Genomic DNA, 19,341 nt, shown 5'->3' on the forward strand with positions numbered 1-19,341 from the left:
GAGAGAGAGAGAGAGAGAGAGAGAGAGAGAGAGAGAGAGAGAGAGAGAGAGAGAGAGAGAGAGAGAGAGAGAGAGAGAATGATCATTAACAAATATAGTACCTGATATTAAAAGGGTGAATCGAATAAATATGTAATAATGAAATACAAGAAATAAACAGTAATATATGACAAACACGTATGTATACAAGACCAGTGGCGACTCGTAATACATATAATATAAAATAAGAGGAACAGTAAACGTAAAACGACATTAGGATACACAAATATTAAGTACCTCAGTGGATTCCCATGGCATGATAGTAAGGATGGCAGTAGGAAAAGGATACTGAGGGTGTAGTATTGGGTGTTGAAAGGATGGATAAGATGATGCTCGTAGTAATACAGTAAGCTATAACTTGAAAGTAAATATAGTACAGTTGTTTCATATTTCCTTAAAAATCTTTATTTCTATTATTCTATTTTAAATGGATATCACTCTAAAGCATTTAGTCTGCCATTCACCATGGTACTCAACCCGGACCCAATCATATTTTAATTTATTCAAAATGGAAAAGCACTAAACAGTTTCCGCCATTATCACTGGTTATGATTAAAACATAACCAGCTGCAGCTCGCATTCATTATGTGACTGGTTTTAATAACGAATTACTTAGGAATGTATTAAAAATAAATTAGTAACATTACAAATGGCAGTGGGTATCTGGAGGACTGTAGCCCAAAGCACCAATCGCCACTGTGCAAAACTGTCAGGAAATTACATCACTTTAAATCGACGGTTAAAAATCAATAGAGTACATCAAAAAGAAACTTGGTACTCGAGAATATTCAATTTACCTCCAAAATTATTGCAAGTTTTATCCTAAAATTAAAAATAATTTCTACATCCAATTTTCATTGTTATATAATAATAATAATAATAATAATAATAATAATAATAATAATAATAATAATAATAATAATAATAATAATAATAATAATAACAACAACTACTTAGAAATTTCTGAGTTTACTTGAAAAACAGCTTGTCCCAATTATTGTAGTCACCCCTGTTTACCGACACTCAAGAAAATGTAATATGTAATCCATGGTTAAGAAGCACGACCACATTGAAGGGATAACCATAGCAAAGTAATACGTCACCTGCATGAAATTTCACAATGCTATAAAGGAACCCTAATGTGCTTGTTTAATAGCAGATTAATTCTTTTTCCTAAATCTCTGAAGGAACACAAATTGAAATGTCAAAACACTTGTGATTATCTCGCACATCTTTCACTATTATATATATATTCCCTTTAATATCTATTGAACGAGGAGTTATCTCTTATAAAAGCGAACACATTCTTTTTAAAAGGTGATATTATTGGTGACTTAATGGCTCCTTTCAGCTTAGGACTCACTGAGGAAAATGCAGAGAAAAAACAAGTCTCTTATTCTAACACACAAAAAAAAGGAAATCTGCCCTGGCAAAATATATAAAAACCATTAGATATAATTCCCTTAATATTTATTTATAGGGTTGAAGGTGTCTGGTTTCAGTTCAAGTTTCATCAGAATCAATGCTCACCAGAACATCAGCCGGGTAAACCCAACCCGCCACTGTGGTACCCGACCACACAAGTAGTCTCCCCAGTAAACAGCATTAAACTCACGGTCCCTGGCAGGGATCGATCTGCTGCCATGTGAAATTTAAGCAAACACGTTACCACTGTATTAGCCAGGAGGCTAATGCAATGGTGACAAAATAGAAATGAATTTAAAATGCTTACCAGAACGATGTCAATTAATTAAAGAAAAGTACTAATTTACTAAAATCATACAATGAAAAGTCTGTCACTTTGTCAAAAATACTTTCTATTATTCCGATTTTTTTCTTTTCAACAGCACTGCAATCTGACAGTAACTGCACTATTCTTACTTTTAGAGAATGCATGGATATGCATGGGTAAATGCACTACTGTAAGTCTTTTACACAAACATTTGTTAATGTCAAAAAGTTTGAACTTTTAAAGTACCACCAATTCAACAGCAAGATTAAAACAAAACCTCTACAATACTGAATAGTATTGAGCCTTATGATGGTGAAGCAAGACTGTCAGAATTGAATGCATAAATAGTATTACATACAGGGTTGTAAAGTATAGGATAATCTTAAGGAAAAGGATGGTCAGAATCATGAAAATGCTTATGTAATGTGCACAAAGACCTAAATAAATAAGTGTCAGAGATTAATAACCAGATCAGGGATAGAGATTTAATAGACCAAGTTTTTGTCCAACAAATTAAGATGAGAGTCAGCAGCTGAAGACCAAAACAGGAAAACTACTCAAACCATAGAATGAAAAGATCAAAACAATGCCTCAAGACTGGTTAACCACTGAAAAACTTTCAAGATTCTCTTTACAAAGGTACAGTACATGAAGTGAGCAAGCCAAATAATTATCTCAGTCATGGAAAAAGTAAATGAACCACCTTTAAAAATGGAAAGTTATCAGAATATAATTTCAAAGCTTGGCATAACAAGAAAAAAACGCCAATCTAAGCAATGCAGAGTTGTGAAGTTTCAAGGAGTAAATATCAAAAGTTACATGCAGGCAGCTTTTACAAAGATGCCTGGGTACGGGCTCACCACTACGGCTCCACCAAACAGTGATCAACATAATGAGTGAAAAAGACAACATATTGGGAAGAAAACCTTAATAAGAACTAAAGAGTAGTATCAATAAATGATTTAGCTTCAACTAAATTTGGATAGGAACAAAAACAGGCAGTAGCATTTTATACAATTCCTCTGAAATTGATTAAAGCACATACTCGATATGAAATTTGAGACAAGAAATTAAAAAAAAAAATCTGCGAGTTGTATTCTATTTTCAAACTCTCATAATCCCTCATTAAAATTGAAGAAAAATACAAAGGATGTAAAAACCTAACAAGATAAATGTTTTAACCAGCATACAGTAAAAGGAACACTGTCATTTTTTCCTTCCTATCATAAATCAACCCAAGCTGATAATAGACAGCATTCCCACAGCTCATAAAGTAGTCTGATCAATAAGCAGGACACAAAGCACGGAATATCAGAACAGGCTGTGGCAGAAACTGCTCACAATAGAGGATGAAAAAAAAGAGGAACCAATATCAATAGTTATAAAAATTGGAAATTTCTATAATCAATGGGATAAAAAACATAATGGATCCAATATCATGAACAGTGAATCAATAATAAAAAATATAGTATGAACCAAGTGCCATGCACTGTTCACATTAATATTTTGTACTGTATTTTTAGATATGTTGATTTGGTATTAGAAAGACAAACCAGGTACTCAATTACAATATCGATAAAAATATCTAAAATCTACATAAAAATTCAACCTAGTGTCATTTTATGACACTGAATTGCCTCTCAAAATTCTTGACCTTAAGTACTAATCTTTCTCATCCCACTGAAGAAAAGGGTTACCTTTAAATCCTAATATCTTTTATGCACCTCTACTAAAAATAAAATATCATTTCAGATTTGACATGGACACTAACCCATCTTCTCTAAATTTTCCATGTACTGTACAATGGACTAATAGTGTAGCAGTAGTGTGCTCGCTTCAAATACTGAATATCCAATGTTCAATCTTCAATACAAGATGAGGGTAGAAAATAAAGAATGGGGACATTGTCTAAATTCCAACATGCCCCCAAGATCCAAGTAATATATGATGTACCTAGTACCTAGTTGTTGTTGGCTGTTGAATAAGCACAAGAAGAGAAAAAGCACACGAGTGCTTAGTACAACTCAGATACAGTACCTTCGAAATTAGAGGGTCTGGACAAAGAAATCCTCACCCCAGTGGGAAGAAAATATTCCTAAAATAAATTTCAGTGGACCCCAAGGAGTAGGAAGCTTCCCATCTCCAACAAGGTCCTTAAACTAAGTATAATACTGTACAGTATACTAGAGAACAAAATGTCTCAGTCAACAAACAAATCTTTAGTCTAGAAAAGTATCGCCAACTACTTAATTCTGCTGAAATGGAGATAATAGTCAGCAATACTATACACCCATTTTACATGTACAGTGACTATATCCCAGTGAACAACTATAAAACATTTTCAATTATTTTGTCATTGTTTTGCTTTTGTAATTGTATGTAAATCATGTAACCTTTGAAGGTCAGTAATGGTCTTAAGCCAAAAAAAGTCGTGAGAACCACAATCACGATAAACCATTACAATTCTCCTTGCAATCTTCAACTTAGATCATCAACTCTCCTTGCAAAAAGTTGAGTTGGATTGTAATCTATATCAGCTTTTCATTGTTTTTTTTATGATTTTATGTATTACAGTCCTATACCATACACTAAACCTTGTAAAAATGTATTCTTATGAGAGATTTTTGGGATCAAGAATTTCTTAATCTACATTCTGAAATTTGAGAACTAAGGTACCCGTTATATACCTTGTTGGATAACATAATAAAAAGCCCTTTAACCACAGCCGTTCCCATTAATTAAGCTTTGCATTTGCTGATCCAATGAATAACACTGTACATTCAAAGTTTAAAACTTGCTGCAAATAATTTTATGGTAAACTGATTCACAACTGTCTATTAATATTCTATATATTACAGATCTATTTTCATGTTGCTACTGATATTATGATAATTTATTTGTATCATTCATTAATTCTCATATATTCGATTTATTTTCTGACTTCCTGTCCTCACTATGCTACTTTTCCTGCCTGAGTCCTAGGCTTGAGGTATCCTGCTTTTCCAACTAGGGTTGTAGCTAGCCTAGTAATAATAATAATAAAACTAATACAGTACTGTTCTTAGTTTCCACAATAAAATGCACAAATTAACTTTCCTAGTACTTTACAGAAACCATCGCCAACAGACGTTTTCAATTATTCTACAGCTTTACCTCCATCCACCTTCCAATTTTTCCTAATCCCATCTTTAACCATTTTATAATAAAATCGCTGGGACAACCACAATAGAAGTATCCAAAAGCAATTTGATATAAAAAGAATATCATTAAAAATTATAAAAAAAACACCTTAATGAAATGTTCAATATTTAGAAAAAAAAAATAGTGTAAAATGCCACCCTAAAATTTTTCATAATTATATTAACCCTTTTACCCCCAAAGGACGTACTGGTTCGTTTCACAAAAGCCATCCCTTTACCTCTATGGACGTACCCGTACGTCCTTGCAAAAAAAAATGCTATAAAAATTTCTTTTTTCATATTTTTGAAAAATTTTTGAAAAAATTCAGGCATTTTCCAAGAGAATGAGACCAACCTGACCTCTCTATGACAAAAATTAAGGCTGTTAGAGCAATCAAAAAAATATATACTGCAAAATGTGCTGGGAAAAAAATAACCCCCTGGGGGTTAAGGGTTGGAAATTTCCAAATAGCCTGGGGGTTAAAGTGTTAAAGAGCTCCGTCATTAATGAATTGAAAAAATTTTCATGAACACAAATCACCCTCTTCAACTAAACATATGCCGATACAGTTTAAGAATAATTTCACACAACCCACAGTTTAAAGAAAGAAAATCAGTCTTCAAAGCATACAGTAATAATCTTAAAACTTCAAAATGAAAAAAAAAAAATGTTTGAGACACTAAATATTCCAAACTTCCATAATCAACTCTTCCAACTAATCTCCATACAACTGTTTTAACCATCATCTCTTGTTTAGACAAATAATACATAGGATGAAACATTGCATAAAAATAGTTTATACCCATGTTGATCAGTTAAATAACAATATTCTTTCAATATCTACAGTACTCACCTGTACAATACCATGGTACTCAGCAAGCAGAAGCTAATAGCATAGGCAATGCATTTACAGATAAATAATGAAGGTAATATGCCTGTAGCATACATTCAAAGCTCACTGTATACAATATTCGTTGCAAATTATGCAAAGAAGTCACAATACTCAAACATTGATAGGAAAGGCCACTATTTCTTGCTAAATGTCACTTACCTTAATTCTTAAAAGAACTTCAATCAAATACATTAAAATGGAAATATATTGAATATTGATACCTAAACACAACCAAGGTTGCCTTTTGTAATGCAAAGACTGCAGCACACAAACACTACTTAATTCAGTATCTAATATATTTTCTCCTCTAATACCATGCATAATCACAAAAAAACACTAATGTATACTTTAAAATAAGCTCAAAATAAATGTACAGTACTATAGAGTACATAAAAAAATTCTTCTCCTATATATTTATACTAATATGAGCATATCTCTTATTTGATCACCAATATAAAACCACTGTAAGATGATCTTTCAGAATCTAAAAAAAAAAAAATCTACATTGTAACAAATACTTGTGATACTAAATAGAAACATACAGCCAACTATGATTTGGTTAACATTGGCTAAAAAATTATCTTTTTTTATGTCATACAGTAATTAAAAGTCCAAAGGAATGGACTAGTTGTATAACTTTAAGTAAAATGTTCTTCATTCTCTAGCTGAAGATTAACACATGATTTATTTGTTCATAAAATGCTGACAAGAACGGTCATTCCTTGAAGTGTAGCTTATAAGGCATTGTGTTCAGAATATGAATACAATTCCATCTAGTTATAAAGTAGATCTGCATGTGAAATTACTTGAAAGAGGCGCATTTTTTCTTATAGACCAAATAGAAAAAAAATATCAAACATTATTTCACAATGAAAGAGCTGCAATCACAGAAAAGGAATCGCCCAATAACTACATACTGAATTTGTTAAATACATTATATTTAACCCAAAACTTTCCAGATTTAATGTTTCCTTAAAAAGAAATTTTAGAATATTGCAGCCACTCCTTTCTGAAGCCACTATCTAAATTTTTTCGAACATTATGAAATGTATGTTGAGCAAAATCAATTGAAATTGCAGTCAAACTTCAGCGTACTAAAATGTATAAAACTATTAATGAAGCTCCAAATCTGCCAAGATTCACATTACAATGACACTTTCCAGGTTCATGTGCAGTATTGCATATCATATTATATATAAATGGCAATTAATATGACTAATCACCTTAACCTAGGTTTTATATTTATAAGCTTCAACTTCACAAGAAAAAAATCCTTTTCTTATCATGTATAAACGTACGACTGTACTTGCTAATTAGGAACTACAATTCTATTTACCTTTAAGGTAAAAATAGCTTCCCACCATTGATTGAGGAAAAATCAACGTCTAAAACATTTCTAATCTAATTTAAATAATCTGTGATTTACCTAAGTTTAAAAACAAGGTATTTAACTAAATTGACAATTATAGGAGATGACTGCAGAATGCAATACTTTATCTGATTTTATTTGATTATTCTTAAAGTGATTGTCATATTCTTGTCAGTTGTTTATAAAAAAAAAACTTAGAATTTATACTAAAACATATTTAAACCCTCAGAATTGCAAAGTATGAAGCAATGGACTTAAGCAATGAAAACAACTAATGGATCTTAAGCTACCTAGATAAAATAAGGGGGCTCAAATATAGCTTATTTTTCTAAACAGAAGACATCTACTGATGACGCTCTTAATCAGTTGCTACTAAAAGCAGAAAATTCATAACTCAATCTATACTCAAGTACCTACCAATAACAATATCATAGGGAAAAAGGTGGTACACACACGGTACAAAATCAATTACTGTAGATACATTCCACGAAAAATGCAAAATCTCATAACTACAACTACAACGCAAGCATCCACATAAACAAGTACTGTAGATAAAAAAGAAATGCTCCTCTACGAGAAAATTCTAAACAGAACAAACTAAAAGAAGTGCATTAGGGTAAAACACAACATTACAGAAACATCCCATCACCAAAATGGACAAAAAGATGAGGGTGCTTACTGTCGGAATGAACCCCAACGACGAGGGGCCACGATTTTCTCCTGTGTGCTACTGAAGAAAGAGGGAGAAAAACATTTTCAGTGTGAAGCAAATGACAGATCTTCTATGGCAAGACTTTTTTTCTAGATAGGCGAAAATTATATTGTCAGGGAAGGAAACTTTTATGTTACTTTGATAAAGGGTGCAAAATCATTTGCTTTCTTCTTGACAAGGTACCAGTCACAAGTGGAATCCATGCCTAGTAAAGTATTCTAATTCTATCATAGACTTTTAATAATGATTCATTCAATTAGGATGAAAATTTAAGGCTAGATTATCTTTAGTCAAATGAACCATTACACCATACACTAAATCGTAAACATTTCTTACAGGAAGTGACAGCAAAACATTTAAAAAGAATTTCATGAAAATATTTTATATTTTATCTAATCAAGCTGTATTTAGCATATCAATAAAACTGACACAATCAAAATTCCAATTTCACAAGTGTAATAAGAAGGAAGAATGACCATAAACAAGAAAGCTCCCAACAGCAGAATTTAACATTATCCAATGTTATGCAATTAGAAGATAATATAGCAAAAGAAGTAAGTATTACAGGCACCATTATTTTCACCCAAATTTGGAAATATTAAAATCCGAAAAACATAAGACGAAAGTAATGCAAGAAAAAGGAAGATAAAGTAAACCGTCGGGGTAGAACTGTCAAGAGTACATTACTATGCTTTATGTCTGGTTAAATATACAAAACTATGAAGAAATAAGTCAAAATTTAAAGAAAATTTCATTTAAAAGCATTAAGAATTATTTTGTAAAGCTTTAAAATTTCTATACAAACAAGAGAAAACTTCTCTAGATTCCGCCACAATAAATATTGTCTATTTGGAATATTGTTTCCATTTAAAGCAACATTCAACAAAATATAAAAATACCCATTTTAAGTTGAGTAAATAATTTTGATATACTGTACTGTATTGCACAAATAGTACACATACTATTTCATTGTACTTAACACTATCATCATAATAAAAAATCAAAATATCCTAAATACCACTTTATTTCATTAAAGTTTTGTTTCCAATATGCCTAATTGCTCACTCAAAATAAAAAAAGATCATTAAATTTAAATTTCATTCACTAATGGGAAATAGCTACTACTTATCCAGACTATAATAATACTAAGAAGACAAATATAAAAAGTTGTACTGGTACTATACCTACCCTATATTCAAGTAGTGTATTTTTCAATCAAATAACGATCCAAAACATATATTTAACCCCTTTATGTATAAAATACAAAATACTGAAAAACTTAACAGATACTACAGTATCTGAAATCTTACTTTCATTAATAAAGACCTAAGGCTCATTATCATTTTAATACAGTTCACTACTGTAATAGTACCTTGGGCTACAAGTAACTTTGAATATGAGAAAATTGGAATGTGAGCATAAAAATTTGAATTGGGTTAAGAGTATTACGTTCGCCTCCAAGAAAATATTTTGTACAGTACGGGCATTTTTCATGTACAAGTACGAACGAGACTGTCACACGATGTGCAGAAAGCTGCCACTCAGTGCCCATACATCACCCCAGCATTGTTCATGACAAGTTCACCCAGATAAAGCTTCAGTGGGGCGAGCAGTGAATCTATTTATTGTAAATGCAAGACCTCATTTCAATGCCATTTTAAAAAAAAGGCAATAGCAGTCATCTCCAGATGGTTTCCTTGTGAAAATTGAATGCAAGTGTAAAATTAGGGAAAAAAGTGTCCATAAAGTGTAAGTTAAGAGATTTAGTCTGTGATAGTGAACTCCTAATATATTACCAGAAGTCCTCATGGAGTGAGACTCTCTTTCAAAGCAGTAACCACCACCACCACCTCCTCCTCAACAAGCCATCTACGCCTCTCCTCAAAGGTCAAGTGAGAATTAATTTGTCAATTATTTCTTTTCTTTATTGCAATCTCTCTGTGATTATCACAGATCCTCTTCTTTATTGAGTCCCTTGTTAGGCTGGGAGGAACGTAGAGAGTAGAGGTCCCCTTTTTGTTTTTCTTTCTTTGTTGATGTCGACTACCCCCCAAAATTGGGGGAAGTGCCTTGGTATATGTATGTATGTATGTATGTATTAATTTTGGAAGCCAACAATTAAAAATGAGTAAATTTGTATTTATGGATGTGTGGAACGTATCAAGTGATTTCCTTTATCTTCAAAATGGAAAGTTGTATTGGGATAAGAGCACTTTACGTTGTGAGATTGCACCAGAAACGAATCAAACTCATAACCCAAGGTACTACTGTACAGTATATGGTTACTGGATATAAAGCCTGATTTCCATTTTCTTTTCTATCCTTCAACTAAACTACGGTATATTTTTGTAAATGAAACAAATACTAATGCAGGTGTATTATGCAGTTTTTCGAATGAGAACAATAAATGCCTAAAGAAAGCAATAAAACTATTTATGAAACTTGAAGTGCTAGAAAAAGGAAGTTTTAAAGACCTCTAAGAATATTGTACCATTTACAAAACTATTGACAGATATTCACATATTTCCAAGCAACCCAATGTAATAAGTTCAATTTCATAATTTCTCTCAGTATTCATGGCAAAAAAAAATCAAAACATATTACCTAATTCACCCCATACGAAAGATACGCCTTGAGCAGTGAACTACATTCAAAACATCAAGAGGCTATTTGACTTTCCTATTTGAACTGCCCTGCACAGTCTTTTAGTCTCTTCCCAACAAGTCACTCAGTTTCTCTAACTTGGACAAATAGTAAATTCTAACTCTTTAACTCCCAATCCTATGTTTAACCCCTTTTCAAATTGAATTATTTCTGTATTACATACAGTATATCACAATGAAACAATAAATCTTACATATTTTAGTATGTACAGTATATGAATATTAACCTCATTTCATTACAGAAATATTTCATTAAAATTTACTTTACTGTATGAGTCTAATATAAGAATAAAGACTTCAAAAAATCTTAAAATAATCTATCTTTACCCAAGTAAAATTATTCATTATTGAAATTCAAACAGTTAAGTTATTAGAAAGCATAGACTACTTATTTTGATCCAAATTTCACTCCAAACAACAAAATCAATTTATTCAACAAATATCCAATTTTGCAGTACTGAATAATTTTAACCTAAGTCAGGTTACTCTTGTGAAGGCTAATTACAGCATGATCTATCACATAAACTGACAACATGGCATTTCTTACAAAAGAAAGCCATCTTTGTAGTGGATGACAAAAGTGGGCTACAGTACATCATAGTGAGGAAATGGACTTCAAAGACATATAAAACAAATCTTACTGATGATGCATGAAACTTCAAAATGCACACAGAAACATATAGCAAAGAAAAAATCATTGGAACAAAACCCTTCCAAATTAAAAAAAAAAAAAAAAAAACAGTAATGACAATATACAACAGTAATTTACAAAGATTTAAAAAGAAAAATGCTATTGGTTAAGTGCAACAAACATTAAGGAATGTTAGTCTGAAACTACGGTGCAACATTCCAAACACAACTAGTATTTGGAGACCATAAAAACTGAAGATCAAAAATTTTCGAGGAATTAAAAAAAAAAAAAAAAAAAAAAAACTAGTTGCCCTTTTTAATATTTCTAATAAAAAAGAAGGTAGATGTATAAAGATAGTTAAGTACTGTACTTGTCAGATTATCTAGTAAAATCTAACATTCATATTAACTGATTTTTTAAAATGATATTTTAATTATAAAATAAATTTTTGAATATACTTACCCGGTGAATATATAATAGCTGAGCCTCTGGCGGCTCGACAGAAAAAACACACAAAAACTCGCGAGCGATCGCTATGAAGGTTGCGGGTGTGCCCACTAGCGCCAACTATCGGCCAGATACCGCATATACATGTAAACAGACCCAATTTTTCTCATCCCGCTGGGTCTCTATCGGGGAGGAAGGGGGGGCCTTTAATTTATATATTCACCAGGTAAGTATATTCAAAAATTTATTTTATAATTAAAATATCATTTTTAAATATTTAACTTAGCCGGTGAATATATAATAGCTGATTCACACCCATGGTGGTGGGTAGAGACCAGAGTTAATTAAGTATACAGCGTATATGCTTAGAGTTTTTGACAGTTATATCATAACAAAACCCAAATATATAAAGGTACCTGGTAAGGAAGTCGACTTAGACGATTACTCTGCCTTATTAGTCTGTCTTCCTCACGAAGCCCAGCGATCCTCTTAGGATGCTGAAAGATTCCCAAGAGCTGAAGTATTAAGGGCTGCAACCCATACAACAGGACCTCATCAAACCCCTAATCTGGGCGCTCTCAAGAAATGACTTTGACCACCCGCCAAATCAATCAGGATGCGAAAGGCTTCTTAGCCTTCCGTACAACCCAAAAAACAATATTAAAAACATTTCAAGAGACAGATTAAAAAGGATATTGGAATTAGGGTAATGTAGTGGTAGGACCCTCACCCACTACTGCACTCGCTGCAATGAATGGACCCAGTGTGTAGCAGTCCTCGTAAAGAGTCTGGACATCTTTTAAGTAAAATGACGCGAACACTGACTTGCTTCTCCAAAAAGTCGCGTCCATAATACTTTGCAGAGATTTATTTTGCTTGAAGGCCACGGAGGTTGCTATAGCTCTAACTTCGTGCGTCTTAACCTTAAGCAAACATCGGTCTTTCTCATTCAAGTGAGAATGAGCTTCTCGTATTAAAAATCTGATAAAATATGACAAAGCATCCTTTGACATAGGCAATGATGGTTTCTTAACTGAGCACCATAATGCCTCAGATTTACCTTGTAATGACTTAGTACGAGCTAAATAGAACTTAAGAGCTCTAACAGGACATAATACTCTTTTCAGTTCATTGCCTACGATCTCTGATAAGCAAGGAATATCAAAAGATTTAGGCCAAGGACGAGAAGGCAGTTCATTTTTGGCCAGGAAACCAAGTTGAAGTGAACAAGTGGCTTTTTCTGTAGAAAAGCCGATGTTCTTACTGAAGGCATGAAGTTCACTGACCCTTTTAGCCGAAGCCAAGCACACTAGGAAAAGTGTCTTGAGGGTGAGATCCTTCAGGGAGGCTGAATGTAATGGCTCAAACCTGTCTGACATGAGGAACCTTAGGACCACGTCTAAATTCCATCCAGGAGTTGCCAAACGACGTTCCTTAGAGGTCTCGAAAGACTTAAGGAGATCTTGGAGATCTTTATTGTTGGAAAGATCTAAGCCTCTATGTCGAAAGACCGAAACCAACATGCTCCTGTAGCCCTTAATCGTGGGAGCTGAAAGGGAGCGAACCTTTCTCAGATGTAAAAGAAAATCTGCGATTTGGGCTACAGAGGTACTGGACGAGGACACAGATGCTGACTTGCACCAGTCTCGAAAGACTTCCCACTTCGACTGGTGTACTCTAATGGTAGAAGCTCTCCTCGCTCTTGCAATCGCAATGGCTGCCTCCTTCGAAAAGCCTCGAGCTCTTGAGAGTCTTTCGATAGTCTGAAGGAAGTCAGACGAAGAGCGGGGAGGCTTTGATGGACATTCTTTACGTGGGGCTGACGTAACAGATCTACCCTTAGAGGAAGACTTCTTGGAAAGTCTACCAGCCATTGAAGTACCTCGGTGAACCACTCTCTCGCGGGCCAGAGGGTAGCAACCAACGTCAACCTTGCCCCTTCGTGAGAGGCGAACTTCTGCAGTACCTTGTTGACTATCTTGAATGGTGGGAATGCATATAAGTCCAGAAGAGACCAATCCAGTAGAAACGCGTCTATGTGGATTGCTTCTGTATCTAGGACTGGAGAGCAATAGATTGGTAACCTTTTGGTCAACGAGGAGGCAAAGAGGTCTATGGTGGGTTGACCCCAAGTAGCCCAAAGACTCTTGCCCACGTCCTTGTGGAGGGTCCATTCCGTGGGTATCACCTGACCCCTCCGACTGAGACAGTCTGCCAAAACGTTCAAGTCCCCCTGGATGAATCTCGTCAACAGGGAGATGCCTCGATTTCTTGACCATAAGAGAAGGTCCCTTGCGATCTCGAGCAGCGTGAAGGAGTGTGTGCCTCCTTGCTTGGAGATGTACGCTAAAGCTGTGGTGTTGTCTGAGTTGACCTCTACCACTTAGTTTCGAAGAAGCTTTCGAATATCATCAAGGCCAAGTGGACTGCTAATAGCTCCTTGCCGTTGATGTGCATGCTCTTCTGACTTGAGGTCCACAGACCCGAGCATTCCCGACCGTCCAGGGTCGCACCCCAACCCAAATCCGACGCGTCTGAGAACAACACGTGGTTTGGGTTCTTGACTGCAAGGGATAGTCCCTCTCTCACACTGATATTGCTGTCCCACCATTTCAGGCATGCCTTTACTGGTTCGGAGACTGGGAATGATACCGTCTCTAACGTCTTGTCCTAGTTCCAGTGAGAGGCTAGATGGAACCGGAGAGGCAGAAGGTGTAGTCTCCCTAGTGAGACAAACTGCTCCAGGGATGAGAGAGTCCCTACGAGACTGTTCCAACTCCTGACTGAACAAACGTTCTCTTTTCAGCATTAGTTGGACTTCGAGCAGGGCTTGTTCTATTCGGGTGGCAGACGGAAAAGCCCGAAAAAACTGGACTGCGAATCTCCATCCCCAAATATAGAATAATCTGGGATGGGATCAGTTGGGACTTTTAGGTTGACCAAAAGTCCCAACTCCCTGGCCAGACTCAACGTCCAATGTAGATCCTGCAGACAGCGAAGACTGGACGATGCTCTGAGAAGCCAGTCGTCCAAGTACAGGGAGGCTCGGATCCCCGATAGATGGAGGGATTTTGCCACATTCCTCATGAGCCTCGTAAACACGAGAGGAGCAGGACTGAGGCCAAAGCACAGGGCTCGAAACTGGTACCCCACATTCCTGTAAACAAACCTCAGAAACGGTTGGGAATCTGGGTGTATAGGAATGTGGAAGTATGCCTCCTGAAGGTCGAGAGAGACCATCCAGTCGCCTTCCATTAAGGCTGTCAAGACAGCCTGGTAGACTTCATCGTGAAGTTTGTCTTGACAATGAACACATTGAGCGCACTTGCCTCTTACGTACTCCTGCAGTGAACATGGCTGCCAGATCATTGGAGCCATCCCTGAGGGACTTGTTCCTGCAGAGAACGTGGCTGTCAGATCATTGGAGCCATCCCTGAAAGCCTTGTTTATGCATGAAATAATTGTACAGCAAAACTTCAAACGCTCGAAAAAAACTCCTAACAGGAGATGGTCTAGCTCTGAAGTCGACCATAAAATCTTGGAGCGTCTCATGGCCAGGCGCCAGGGAGAGTCTATGAGGTTTGAGAAGTCTATCTGGGCAGAGGCAGGAACTCCCAAGCCGAGAACTTCTCCCGTGTCATATCAGACTCTCGCTCTATAAGCCAGCTTAAAAGTAGGGAAAGCAAAGGCTGTCTCCCCCAAACTCCTCCTGGTGATTAACCAGTCGCCTAGCAAACGTAAAGCTCTCTTAGAAGAGCGAGAGAGCACTAGCTTATAAAACAACGGCTTCGAAGTAGCTAGGCCTAGTGTAAACTCTGACGTTTAGGCGAACGAGGAGCAGCAGTTACAAAAAGATCCGGACAAAGATCCTTAAAAATCAGCATGATTTATTTAAAGTCCATAGAGGGCTGAGCAGCTTTAGGCTCCTCTCCGTCTGACAGAGTCCTCAAGGGAATATCAGTAGGAGGGGGATCAGCAACTTCCTCATCTGAAGGAACCTTGTCCGACAATAGCCGAGTCTCAAGCAAGGGAGAGACCTGCCGTGGTGGCAATGCTTGACAAGCAGAGTCCACACGCAAAGGAGCAACAGTAGCAGTCACGGACGCTATGTCATGTAACTGCTTAAAGGACTGACCAGTAACAACAACAGGTGCGGGAGGACGTTCGACGTCAACTCGAGACTGCCTTGGCTGCTTAGACTGAGCAGTCAAAACAACTCTTGACTGCGGTGCTTGACGCTCAACGTCAAAACAAGTCAACTATACTGGTTGGTGAACGTCCTGAACGTCAACAAGAGCAAGCGGCAGCGGCTGAACGTCCACAAGCGGCTGAGAGTCAACACGGGACTGCATCGAGTGAGGCTCTACAAAACACGATTGACATGACTTTGTAACGTCAATGTCAACAGGACGAGCAAAGGCTCGTTTGGGCGGCTGACGGCCAAGATCTCGATCAGCTAAGAGGCGAGGATCATCGTGAACCTGCTCAACAGAATAGTCCTCCATAAGAGAGGCAAGCTTATTCTGCATGTCTTGCCGTACAACCCATTTAGGATCAACGGGAATGGTTGCGGTAAGAGACGAGGGTAACGTCTGTGACTGCAAAACCTTGCCTACAAAAAGACTCTCGGAGCCTGTGTTACGCTTTTGTTTAGGCGGCGAGCAGTCTTCCGATGACTGCATAGGGTCAGAGCTGTCCTAATGGTTACAACTAGGACGCTGGACCTGTCCTGAAAGGACTGACTTTCGCTTAAAGGGCCTCGAAACCTTGTTCCACGGTTTCTTATGCGAAAAGCCTTCGGATGACGAGGAGAAAATCGTCTTGCTCATCTTATGGTAGGGGCGGTGTTGATGAGACACGCCTGAAACCATAGAGGGAACGTCTGTTCGCTGATCAAGTCCTCTCGAACCCATAAGTCGTACGACATTACTTCTCCCCTGGGCTTGGGAGCTTGCAAGAGGTCTCGGACTAGGCGAACGACAGGCACGAACAGACGAACCCTCGGTCGCAACACTGATAACACTTTGCGCAATTATCACTTTATCACTACGATTTTCTGTTTTGCACTTACTTCACTGAAATCGAATTTTACAACAATTCACATTAGGTATGAATAAAACTGATTTCTACCTGAAGCACGCAATTCTACCCTCATCAAAAGGTTATAATTGCGAAATCAGTCGTATAATGTAAGCACATTAATACCAGCAAAAAACAGTAAACATATATTAAGATAAAAAGATCAGTGGCTGGGAAGGAGACTAAACACTAGTTCATTCAAAACTACGTTTTCAATCTCTCACCGTACAGTACCTTGGGACGATAATAAAAACTAAAACGTTTTATCCTTTCTCCCCGTAAAGAGACTAGGGACGAGAGTAAAAAAAAACTGACTAGAGAACAACGTTACTCGCTTGGGACGAGAATAAAGATCGGAACGTCCTCTCTCTCTCTCAGTCTCTCTCTCTCTCTCTCTCTTTCTCTCTCTCTCTTGATTTCGCACCGAAGAGAAGAGCCCACTTACCTTTTGTCAATAAACAGGTTATTTGACCAAAGGAAAAAACTGAAAGGTTTTTCAATTAACAAGTTCCTTTAAAATAGTATTTAAAACATTTAAGTTTGAAAGAAGAATGAACAAAACGTCAGAATCGATTTACTCTTTCTGCAAAGTGAAACCGTGATTCTCTCTCTCTCTATCGTAACGATAGAGCGCAAACTGCGTAGCATAAATAAACTAAACGTTAGTTCATCTTTGAAACAGTACGAAGACTATTCAAAGAAAATCTTTCATAAAATATCTACTAAAAAATATTCATTTAATAAGTTTTAAATCATTTGCTCTGTAAAAGTTATTTACGATTGAAAGGGCTCAACGTTGTTTAACTTTGGTTTCCAAGTTAGGACCGCCTACTCTCGGATTAGAGGAGGAATAGGAAAGGTCGCATATAAACAAATCATTAAAATTTATCTTGATGTTTATTATAAATGGAAAGCTAATCGAAGAGGCCTAATAAAGGCGGTTGAGATATAAAATATATAGAGGAAAATCTATAATTAATTTATAACGTGATAAGATAATTGCTAAAAGCCTAAAACACACTTCCGTACTAAGGGAAGGGTCGGCCATTTAAAAGTCAAAGAAAGTCCAAAAAACAATCCAAAGTCATCAAAAATTAAATCTATCCAAAAACGAATTCAAGATTTAAGTTGAAGATAAAACACCTGCACTGCGAAAGCTCAAACCAAAAGGAAGTACTTCACCAAATATGTTGAGAAAACTCCAGGTTATACAGCGAGTATTGATACGTCTTGTCGTTAAGGCCGACAGAGAAAAATTGAGTCTGTTTACATGTATATGCGGTATCTGGCCGATAGTTGGCGCTAGTGGGCACACCCGCAACCTTCATAGCGATAGCTCGCGAGTTTTTGTGTGTTTTTCTGTCGAGCCGCCAGAGGCTCAGCTATTATATATTCACCGGCTAAGTTAAATATTTAAAAACTAAGATTTAAGAAATTAACCGATGTAATTTCTCACTTGTTCCCTAGATTTCAAGTGTCAGTTTTGTAAAGGTAGTCCCATAATTATATTTTTGTAGTTTGCTAATGATTTATGAAAGCCCAAAGTAAAAATCTATTGTGCATTATTCCATATAATTAATACTACCGTATATAGGATATTGAAGAGGAATCTATTACACTTGTAAAGAGTAGTTTTGACTAGGAGAGTCACACACCAGCTGAGAAGCAAAAATTGTGTTATGCAGAATTGGGCTAAAGAATTTTTATAAGCAATGCAATTTTAAACAAATCTCCAGTAGCACCAAACTTTCCCAATGCAGAAAAAAAAATTCATGCAATACAAACACCAGAGCTGTTTACTGCCTCATGCGGCTGCAATTTGTGTATGCCATAGGAAACTGTGCTAATTGCCTGCCACCTGGTTTAGGAGCTAAAGAATACAAATTAAATGTGCACGTAAGTCAATTCAAGTGATATCAATACCTGGACGAAGATCCTCTTAAAGACCTGCGAACCCATGAGTTCCTACGACTAAAATTACTTGGAGGGAGAGAGTGAGGCGGACCTCTCATGGAGTCATCTAGTTCATCACTGTGGGTCAAAGGATTTGAATTAGTAGTCAGATGAACAATGAATAACTTCGACGTAAGATCTGCAGGACTTGGGAACATCTGTACTGGATTTCAACTAACTTAATTTATATGTAAGTTTATATACTGTATAGTACAATAAATACAAAAATAACAAGAGAAACAAGTTAATTTCAGGAGATTAAATGTGGATCACATCCTAGAATATATAAAAAAGCTATATACATATACAAGATTATATTTTACAAATTGAACTCCAAACATTTCCTTTCCACCGTACTGTATCTGGAATTAATATGCCATTAGTTTTGATTTCTATTTGTATTTTTTAGAAAATACCATAATGTCTTTGTAAGCACCAATGAAATCAGGATAAAAGAAATGACCTTGTAACCTGAAAACATCTTGTACTGTACTGAGTAATCACATTACTGTAATTATATGTAAAATTCCCTTTTTTATGAACATATATTCATCATGATGCATAGCACATACTGTATTCAAGTATATTTAGTGATGTAAGTTCTCTTGATTTAAATATGTATTTGTTAACTTGAAAACCTTTAC

The 19,341-nt window shown here is 36.0% G+C and overlaps 1 protein-coding gene across 10 annotated transcripts in view; it reads right to left on the reverse strand.

Moving 5' to 3' along the window:
- The window catches only part of nuf (rab11 family-interacting protein nuf), a 401,721-nt gene that overhangs the window by 102,110 nt on the left and 280,270 nt on the right, over positions 1-19,341 (reverse strand). For 5 of the 10 annotated variants that reach the window (XM_068363350.1, XM_068363348.1, XM_068363346.1 and 2 more), the window contains 2 exons: positions 18,668-18,775; positions 7,892-7,942 (listed from right to left, as the gene is read on the reverse strand). The exons of 1 other annotated variant lie outside the window; for it this stretch is intronic. In XM_068363350.1, the coding sequence (XP_068219451.1) occupies positions 7,892-7,942; positions 18,668-18,775 (159 nt within the window). The remainder of the gene's footprint in view (positions 1-7,891; positions 7,943-18,667; positions 18,776-19,341) is intronic. 4 more of the 10 variants (XM_068363353.1, XM_068363351.1, XM_068363347.1 and 1 more) reach the window with 3 other exon arrangements.

Source organism: Palaemon carinicauda, chromosome 40 (genome assembly GCF_036898095.1).
Source record: "Palaemon carinicauda isolate YSFRI2023 chromosome 40, ASM3689809v2, whole genome shotgun sequence".
Lineage (NCBI taxonomy): Eukaryota > Metazoa > Arthropoda > Malacostraca > Decapoda > Palaemonidae > Palaemon > Palaemon carinicauda.